General features: G+C 39.5%; 1 protein-coding gene across 1 annotated transcript; it reads right to left on the bottom strand.

The window, feature by feature from the left end:
• Positions 1-5,933: 5,933 nt before the first annotated feature.
• On the bottom strand, positions 5,934-10,398 carry LOC104441867 (flavonoid 3'-monooxygenase CYP75B137). The gene is made up of 3 exons (XM_010055113.3): positions 9,714-10,398; positions 8,811-9,086; positions 5,934-6,739 (listed from the first exon to the last, which is right to left on the bottom strand). The coding sequence occupies exons 1-3, from the start codon at positions 10,377-10,379 to the stop codon at positions 6,119-6,121; spliced, it is 1,563 nt and encodes a 520-aa protein (XP_010053415.1). The 5' UTR covers positions 10,380-10,398; the 3' UTR covers positions 5,934-6,118.
• Positions 10,399-10,604: the final 206 nt, after the last annotated feature.

Raw genomic sequence — 10,604 nt, forward strand, 5'->3', positions numbered from 1 at the left:
GTCAATCTCGAAGAGGTGCGCAAGGCAACGTTCCAGTTGGGGGTCTCTAAAGCTCCAGGCTCGGATGGTTTGAGCGGTCTTTTTTACCAAACGCATTGGGATATTATAAAGGATGATCTTCTGAGGTCAGTGCAAGATTTCTTTAATTCAGGCGTGCTGCCCCACAATCTAAATAGAACCATTATTGCTTTAATTCCCAAAACCAATCACCCTGAAAGACTAGATCAGTACAGGCCCATTAGTCTATGCAACTACGCATATAAAATTATTTCTAAAGTTATTGCTAATCGCCTGAAACCATGGTTTCCTTGATCTAATACCTAAGGAACAGGCTGCCTTTGTGAGTGGAAGACAGATCTAGGACAATATTTTAATCGTTCAAAAAGTTCTGCATCAATTCAAGACAAGGAAGTGGAAGCGAAAGTACAAGGTACTAATTAAGACAGACATGCAAAATGCGTATGATAGAGTTGAGTGGGATTTTCTCAGAGACTATTTGATAAAATTGGGTTTTCATTACCGATGGGTTATATGGGTGAGGCAATGCATAACCACCCCATCTTTCAGTGTATGTTTTAACGGGGAACAACTATCTTATTTTCAACCATCAAGGGGACTTCGTCAAGGTGATCCACTATCCCCTTACATTTTCATATTAGTGGCGAACGTTCTTTCCACCTAATTTCCCAAGTAGTCGACGGAGGTCATCTTCAAGGGATCAGGCTAGCTAGGTCATGTCCGACTCTCTCACACTTATTTTTCGCCAATGACTCTATCTTTTTTCTAGATGGTACACTCACTGAATGTCAGAACCTTGCAAATATTTTGAATCAATATTGCCTCGCCACAGGTCAGGTTATCAACAGAAATAAATCTGGCTTGTTTTGCAATAAACATCGTCCTTTTGAGTTTGCAAGAAAATTTAGCAAGGGAATTACGTGTCCCGATGTTGCGTAGATATAGCAAATACTTGGGTATACCTTCGGACTGGGGACAATCAAAACGAGAGATGTTTTCTTGGATCTTAGCAAGAGTAAATGCAAAACTGGAAGGTTGGAAAGAACGACTATTATCTAAAGGGGGTAAAGAAATCCTACTTAAATATGTTGTGCGGGCTATTCTACAATATGCAATGTCTATCTTCAAGCTTCCTCTATCTCTTTGTAAAGGGCTTGAACAGCGAATTTCCAGTTTTTGGTGGAAGAACGACAAGAGCAGACAAGGGGTGCATTGGCAGAAATGGGACGAACTAAAAATCAGCAAGAACAATGGGGGTCTTGGCTTTCGAAACCTAATTGCTTTTAATAAGGCAATACTGGGTAAGCAAGCCTGGCGATTAATTCATCAACCTCTCTCTTTATGGAGTCAAATCTTTAAGGGGCTTTATTTTCCTAATCAAGACTTCCTCCAAGCAGATAAAGGGTATCACCCATCCTGGGGCTGGCAAAGCCTACTTATTGATAGAGAGGCAATTATCCCTAATATGAGATGGTCTGTTGGTGATGGCAAACAAATCAAAATATGATAGCATCGGTGGTTATCTATTGGAACTATAGCAGGACCAACTACAAGAGAGGAGCCAGAGTTAGTGGTTGATCTTATTGACCCTCACCACTAATCCTGGAACCTTGCTCTTCTCACGCAGTTTTATGATGATCTGATCATCAATGAAATCCTTAGAATTCCTCTAAGACCACTGCACAGCAACAAAGAATGGTCTTCATATGGTGAAAAGTCATTACAATTCTATCATCAACACAACAAGCAACAACATAGATAATGAAGCCTCTACATCATTCCGGCCTCCCAGAATACTATGGCGGCGAATATGGACTATGCAAATAGCACCAAAAATCTGCATGTTCTTATGGTCAGCTTGCCATAATTCACTTGCAACAAAAGCAAATTTGTTTCATAGACACGTCACCCCTTATCCTATTTGTCATCTCTGCAATCAACATATTCAAGAAACCCTAGAACATCTCTTTTTCTATTGTTCATGGAGTAGGGAAGTCTGGAGTCATCCTAATCTAAATGTTCTGATCACACCTAACTCTGTTCATCACCTCGATGCATGGATCACAGAAAGGGTTATAGCTTAGAATACATTACCCGGACTAGAGACTTTTGCGCATGTTTTATGGCAGATTTGGCGTGGCCGCAATAATTTTATATTCCAACATCAGCAACCAAATCCCCACATCGTTGTTGAAGATGCTATGACACAGACCCGAATCTACAAAGGTTCCGCCCCCAGACGTCCGCAACCACAGCTTTCTGCTCTCAACGCCGAACACCTATGGAGACCCCCTAATCGTGGCACCCTGAAATGCAATATAGATGGGGCTTACAAGCCAAGCAGGCACATAGGATCTATGGCATGCATCAGTCGAGATTACAAAGGCATACTTACTGATGTTTTCACCGGAGAATTTCCAGCGGTCTCCGCGCTCCAATCGGAGGTACAAGCGCTTAGCTTTACTTTCCGCCATCTACTGCAACAGGGCCTCAACAATGAACATCTGGTAATTGAATCGAACTACTTGCTATTATCAAATGGTGAATGAGAGAAGACCGCCGCCATGGGAAGAACGCGTGCTGTTCGCTGAGGTCAACGATCTGCTTTCCTCTTACCCTAATTTGTAGCTCCGATACTGTAGACGGGAGGCCAATGCAGTGGCGGACTGGGCTGTCAAGGCCCATGGCAAATTGGATATGGCCCGCAACTGGAATATTTTCCCCCCTTTCTTTCTACTAAACCTAGTGTACGTGGATGTAGTATCTTCTGGTTGTACTCTTTCGATGTTTTAATATATCGTATCTTTCGACCCAAAAAAAACATCAGAAGAGAAAAATAATGCAATGGAAGAATAGTGACACAAGAGGAATCACCACCTTTCTGTGTTCTTTGAATCTATTTAAAAATAAATCCCCCCAACCTGAAACGATTGTAAGTCAAAACCTATATTTCGAATGAATTTTATCTTTAGCCTTTTCTTATTTGAGGGGCTCTTTCGTCCGTCCACTTTTCTCTTAACATGAGCCAACTTGTATAATTCAAACAAAAGTTCATGCCCAGCATTTTAGTTTTCAATGCAAATAAATATGAAATATCTTAATGCTTCATTTGTTTTACGAAAAACATTTTTGACGTTTGATTCATTTTTAAAAAAATGAGTTAATTAAAAACCTAGGCTTAATTTTAGAAAAATGATTTTTTTTTAAAAATCAAAAGATATTACTAGATATCGACATTTCAACTTGAAACTTTATACTTAGATAAATAAATAAAAAATCATTCCTATAGCTAGAACCTAGGCATTTAGGATTAGGTCTTCAAATTGTAAAATTCAAACACAAGTTGATGCCTCAACATTTTAGTTTTTTCAATGCAAATATATATGAAGTATCTTAATGCTTACCCACTAGTGGGCAACACAGTTGGTTAAGCTCTACTATCTTACCGCATGAGAAAACGAGTTCGAATCTCTGCGTTGTCAATATGTCTTAAGTGGGGAGCTATGGTTGTGGGGTCCTATGCTAGCTTCTCCCTAGGTATTGACACTTGGTCCGAGGTACACCGCGCACTCTACGGGCCCTGCGTAAGCCCGATGGACCCGGCGGATCCTAGGCATAAAAAAAGAAAGTATCTTAATGCTTGGTTTGTTTTACGGAAAACATTTTTCAATGTTTGATTCATTTTGAAAAATAAGTTAACGAAAAACTTATATTCAATTTTTTTAATTATTTTATTTTTAAAGATTAAAAATTATTTTTCAAAATATGACTAAATATTAATGCTTGGACCCAAAACTTTATACTTAAGCTCCGTTCGTTTCGTGTAAAATAATTTCGGAGAAAATATTTTCTGAATTTTCCGGCGTTTGTTTCACAGAAAATGAATTCTCTGGGAAAATATTTTCCATGAAAGGAAAAACGTCATCTAGATTATGGGAAAATGTTTTCCACTTTTGAAAAGTGGAAAACATTTTCCTTACTTGATCTCTCTTATTTCACACATCTACAAATCATCACTTCATCCTCCCATTTTTTCTTCTTCTTTTCTTTTTTTATTCAATTTTTTTAATTTTCTTTTTCTTTTTAATTAGAATTATTTTTAATTTCCTTTTTCTTTTTAATTTTCTTTTTCTTTTTTATTTTATTTCCTTTTTCTTAATTTTCTTTTCTTTGTTTTCCATCTTCATCTTTCTTGACTAGTTGTTGGCTATTGTCAAGTAAATCTCGAGCTCATTGATCTCAAGCTCGTACTCTCAATCTTGTTTATCATTTTCTTTATTTACTATACCATGTAGTTGTACATTGCTCAAGCAAATGGCTCTACATGCTTTGCTTCTTTTTTATTTTGTTTATTAGAACACAAAAGACATAGGGGGAGACCACCCGCCACGGTGGCTCCGCTAGATAAGGCCCTACTGATCCTTTCCTCAAAGGTGAAGGGTTTGAAACCAAGCGGAGGCGCTTGGCGTCTTAACCGTTGTCACGGGGTGATGGTTCCCTTGTGCGGCCCCAGGGTTTGCCCCGCCGCGCTGCCGGCGTACGAGGTTTCCCTAGGTCATCAAAAAAAAAAAAAAAACACGAGAGAAGAACATGTCACTCAACTGGAAGATTCTCATCAGTGTTGTACATGTTTTGCTTCTTTTCTCTTTTGCTTCTTTTTAAAATCCAAACAAACATTTTTTAAAGTAGATGAACGTTTTGTGACAATGAGAATAAATATATGAAGCAAGTCTGTCTGAATTTAAAGATAAGTTCATATTTAATGGATTTATAAGTCGATCAATGATGCATGCCTAAGTGGTGAAGTTTTATAAAATATTTTCCTTAATGAACACTAGAAAATATTTTCCGAAACATTTTTAAGTTTTAGCCAAACATTAAAAAATATTGTCATTTCCAGGAAAATGATTTCTAGAAAAATATTTTCGCGGAAAATGGCCCATTTTCCGCGAAATGAATAAACCCTTAGTTATAGGAACCATCACTCATAGCTAGCTCCTCGACATTCAGGACTAGGTCTTCAACTCCCGAGTTTGGGGTTTGGGTCCAGACACTTGTGCCAAGGTCCAACACTTATGCTCGGGTCAATTGAGGTCAAGCTCAAAGCTCCAATGATTTAGGACCCGAGCCTGGACCTAGGTCCCCAAGGCCAAGCTTGGGATCTCGATATTTGAGCTTAGATCTCCAACACTTGAGCCTAGGTCCATAAGGGCCATTACACAAGTCCACCGAGGTTGGGCTTGGGACCTAGGTGCCCGTGCCCCAATCCTTGGCACTTGGGTCAGTTTCCATCGAGGCCTAACTCAAGATTGTAGTGCTTGTACTTGATTCCTCGACAGCAAATGCATAAGTTACTAGCACCATAACATTTTATATTTATTTAGATTTGATTTTCTACACCAAATGCCTAGAAAATATTTTACAGTTTATTTTTATGTTTCAACCAAACATTGAAAAATATTATCATTTTCCTGAAAAATGACTTTCTAAAAAACATTTTCCTGAAAAATAACTTTCTAAAAAACATTTTCCTGAAATATCAGATTTATGTCAAAACGGACGGAGCCTAAGTTTACAACCTCCAACTACCCCGTATATGCAATAATCATAGATATGGTAAAAAAAAAAAAAAACAGAAAACCATAGTACAAATCATGGCATTTAAGGAATTGGACCTCAGGAACTTCTTATGTGGGTCTTCTGGGCCGTTAACGTCAAGGCCTACCTTGGCAAAAAAGGGCCAACAAAATAAACGAAGAAAAGAAGAAAGAGCCAGCTCACCGTCACGTGCGCAATCACAAACGGGAAATTTGTGTTGCTTACATCCTCTAAATGAGTTATAGATGCATGATGCATCATATTGTTTGAACATCGCATGTAAAAAGTGGAATTCTCTATGAATAATCGATAGAAAGTGATGCAACATATGTCTTATTTCTTTCACTTAAAAAGCATATATATCCACAACATGTTAACATGATCAAATAAATCCTCATGGATAGGAATTATATTAACCACATGAAGATAGGTAGATGCATTTTTCCTTTTGATTCTGTTCACACAAGATTATATAAAGAAACCACACCAACATGCACGGTACTCATTCATAAAGGCGAGGATCAGAGAACCTTGGCGAAGGAATAGCCACAAGCGACTTTTTCTTTTTCAAGACGATCCCAAATTGCTCTCTTATATCCATCTTCTCTCCCTCGGGTAGCTTCCAATCAAATGAATGCAAGAGCGTGGCAAGTGAGTACAGCACCATCCTCTCAGCCATCGCTATCCCTGCGCATATTCTTCTCCCAGACCCAAAGGGGAAGTAATTGAAGTCGTTTCCACTATAATCGCCCTCATCGTGCAAAAACCTCTCGGGATTGAACTCTAGCGGGTCGCTCCATATGGAAGGGTCCCTATGTATCGCCCACACGTTGACAAAGACCCGAGAACCCTTTGGGACCGTGTAGCCTCCAACAGTGCAAGTCGCGCTTGGGCAGTGGGGGACCAGCAAGGGAAGCGCCGGGTGCAATCTCAGTGACTCTTTCATGACGGCGTGTAAGTAAGGCAGCCTAGGAATGTGAGATTCTTCTACTATATTGTCTTCGCCAACCACAATTTCCAATTCATTTTGGATACTTCTTAGAACACTAGGTTTGTTCATGATCTCAGCCATGGCAAACTCAACCGTATTGGAGGATGTGTCTGTTCCACCAACCACCATATCCTGTCAAAGTAATTTAATTACACGTAATTTTCAATAGAACCGTCCTAAAGAGAAATTGAAGTCAAGGAGAAGAATTTATAAGCAGGCAAGCAAGAGTTATGATTATGAAACTAATTTTTTAAGGATAAAAAGCTAAGTCATTTCAATTATTTTCTTTCAGTTGTTGTTTGTTGAACTAGACTTGTGGCAAATAGCCGTAGAGTCGAGACCCATCAAATTGCCCTTTACAAATGGTCAGCAGTGATATGACACCAAACACGCAACAGAGGAAACTTGTTGAGAGCTTGGAAGAGAGGGCAACTCATGTTATTGCTCGTTTTCATGTTCGTCTCGTTTAATGCGATTGAAAATTTAATTTTAGTTCTGTACAATAACAAAATCAATTTATGTTCAAAACGGATCAAAACATGTTAGGTCATATAGTTTGGAAACATGTTACAGTGTTGTGTCAGAAAATTATTACTCTCACGTGGAAAAGGGTTATAGGGTTGGACTTCTAGGAGGGAAAGTACAGCTATGTCACTAAATGGACTTAGAGAAATTGAGTCGCACACTGTAAACGCTTGATCTTACATAAATTGAGGCGATGGCTGAATAAGAATGCATAATTGGGAAATGTAGGATTTATCAGTACCAGATCAATATAAACCTACCAAAAAATAAAAAACTAAAATAATTCCCTTATTGATAAGTGTGCTAGGTCAAGTGTGCATTAATCATTTTCATTTTTTTTGGTCAGAGTGCATTATCATATTGTAAATTCTCGATATATGATAGGGTTACTCTCTCTCTAAAAAGAATTAAAATAAAACCCTATATTGATAAGTGTGACGAGGCCGAGTGTGCATTATCATATTGTAAATTATTGATATATCATGGGGTGCCCATCTGAGGGACAATTTACTTATTGACAAATTAGCATTCTTTATATCCAAAGATGCAAGGTACTAACATCCTATCACCTCTGCCATGATCGTAGATGCTGCTAAAATTTTAGAATAAAAAAGACCGAAAAACGTGCAAAATATAAATGTGTCAGTTTCAAACTACATAAGAACTGCAGCCTAAATCTGACCCTTTTATGTAAATGAAATATTATGACCGATGATTACACTGATCAAAAGAAATCGATAATCTGGTTGGCTAAACAAACCCCAAGTCAACCTAAACCTTAGGCCTGCCTATGAGTCGAGATATTCATCTTCCAACGATGAAAGCACAAGGATCGTGCTCTTTTTCTCCCTTCTTTTTTTTTTTTTTTTTTTTTCATATGAACTACTCCTGAGATGGACAGCACAGATCACATGGCAGCTTCTTTGTTTCACAATCCAGAGGCACGATAACATATACCCAACTATTTAAAGGCTTATAAAATATTTTGTGAATCTCATAAACCGATTAAATTCAGGTTTTTATGCATGCATACGAACTTAACTCAAAGCAATTTACATTCTGTTGGTGTGGTTTTAATAGGAAACCTCAATTTCTGAACTTAAATCCCTTGACAACCTAACAACTGGACCAACCCTAAAATGATCTAGATGACCCTCTGCACCCACTAGACTTCGTAGATTCTATTTATGAGTACAGAAAATTTGCCTTTCGATACCATAAGATCAATAACATCACATTGTTATCACTATCTTTTCCTTTGAGTCCTCATCATGACTGAAAATAAACTGGTAGCCAGAGTCAATAAGTTTAACTGTTACTCTAAACTTAATACTAGACATCTAGAAGAGGAAGCGTGAGCACTCATTTGGATAATCCCTACACATATCTCGATATTTAGCTCAAATTGGGAAATCAATTATTACTGTAAGTATATTTTTTGTTAATTAAAACTTCTAAGCCGGTTGCATGCCATCTACCGAAATGTCAAGGACATTCCGATTAATTAATGGAACTAAATTATCAAGCAACATGACAAATTGAAAAATATCATTCAAAAAGAAATAGTCATGTGATCCACGCAAAATTTATCTTCTTCGAACATTAATATTACTCAAAACAAAAGAATAAAGTATAAGTAAGCTTTGCCAATAATATAAGGAGACTAAGGAAAACTCACCATGAGCAGAGCTTTGAGGCCAGTCATTGTTAGAGGGGTCTTGGCATCTTCCTCATCCTTCAACTTTAACAGAAACTGCAAGAAATCTTGACACCCGCTTCCGCCTTCTCTCCCCATTTTCAACCTTTGCTGAATCATCTTCTCAAAAATTCCATCGAACCGTTTCACCAACCCCTTCATTTGCCTCTCTATCCCTTGCAAATCGAATCGGGCCAGACTGGGATAAAAGTCCGAAATGTTCGGCTTGGCTAGAAGCTCTGTCATATCCGATACCACCTATTTAGGGAAAAGGTCAAAAAGAAAGAAATCACAGAATCGACATCCAAATTTTTATCAATGACAAGCCAAAAATCTAATAGAAAAATAATAAATAAGATATATTTTGAACTTAAATAAGAAAAAACTGAACGATTAAGCACACAATTCGTGCAACATGCGCAAGAAATAGAACTGATCATAAATCTTGATGATTAACTGGCTTAGTGCGTTGCTTACTGCCCTACCTAAATGGAAACAAAGAGCACGCTCGAGCAAACTTTAGCGACACCAACTAATTATAAACCCAATCCAGCCTAATTCGAAGAAATTATAATCATGTTCCACTATAGTTTGGTCTAGAAAATAACTTGCTCGCAACCCTATAGTCCCGAAAATGGATCACCTTTAGCATAAAATAAGAAAGAGCCGAATCTTTTATTTAGTTTTTTTTTTCTTGTTAGTGAGAAAACAGTAGTCATAACATGAAAAGCGGCTGTATCCTGCTTTGATTAGATTAGCAGCTTTAAACACTCGACCGAAGGATTGGCCAGCAAAATGTTGCTTATGCTGACAGCAGGATACTCTACTTGTTTATGGAAAAAGACAGAGAGAAATACTAACCAGTTGTCATTATCACTAACTAACCTGCCTGAAATCAGCACCCACGCGCTCTCTCTCCTCGCCCTGCAACGTCCCACCCCACAACATGCTCGTAATCACGTTGAGTACCGTCAAGAACATCAGCTCGCCAACGTTCACCGGTGACCCGGCCTGGCTGCGGAAGTACCCGACCACCTTTCGGACCTCACTCCGCCGGAGCTCGTAGACGGAGTCCAGCGTGTGGTTGCTCAGCATCTTGAGCACGCACACCTTCCGAAGCATCCTCCACTCGGGCCCGTACGGGGTCCACACGATGTCGTAGCCGCCGTAGGTCGCGGTCCTCCCGGCGATGGGCACGTCGCGGTTGGCGAACGTGACGTCGTTATCCTTCAGCACCTCGCGGGCGGTCGCCGGGGACGTCACGACGATGCCGAGCTTCTTGCCGAGCTGGAGCTTCAGGACCGGGCCGTACGTCCTCGCGAGGGCGGCGAAGTAGGTGTGGAGCTCGGGGTCGAGGAACGGCAGATTCCCGACGAGGGGGAGGCCCGCCGGTCCCGGGGGCAGCAGCAGCGAGGTTTTCTTCTGGGCGAGACGAAGCCATGCCCAATAGCTGATTGCGAAAATGCTTGAGAGAAGGAAAAGTAAGTGCGGCAGCGAGAGGCCGTGCAACGAAAGAGAAGATTGGACATCTTGGAGGAAGGGATGGGACATCTTGGGGGCCAGAATGACCGATGAGTGCGCTCGACTAACGTGGCTCACTTCCCAATATATAGGGGAAGTGGACATCAAAAGTGGTAATTAAGATTAGAAAATATTTGATGCATCTCGGGGGCCGAACACCATAAATGGTAAGATGGATCTTAGAGAGTTAATTAAGATGCGTATAATAATCATTTTATTTTATTTTTTTTAAATTTATTTCTATAACAAAATCCA

Source organism: Eucalyptus grandis, chromosome 4 (genome assembly GCF_016545825.1).
Source record: "Eucalyptus grandis isolate ANBG69807.140 chromosome 4, ASM1654582v1, whole genome shotgun sequence".
NCBI classification, from domain to species: Eukaryota; Viridiplantae; Streptophyta; class Magnoliopsida; order Myrtales; family Myrtaceae; genus Eucalyptus; species Eucalyptus grandis.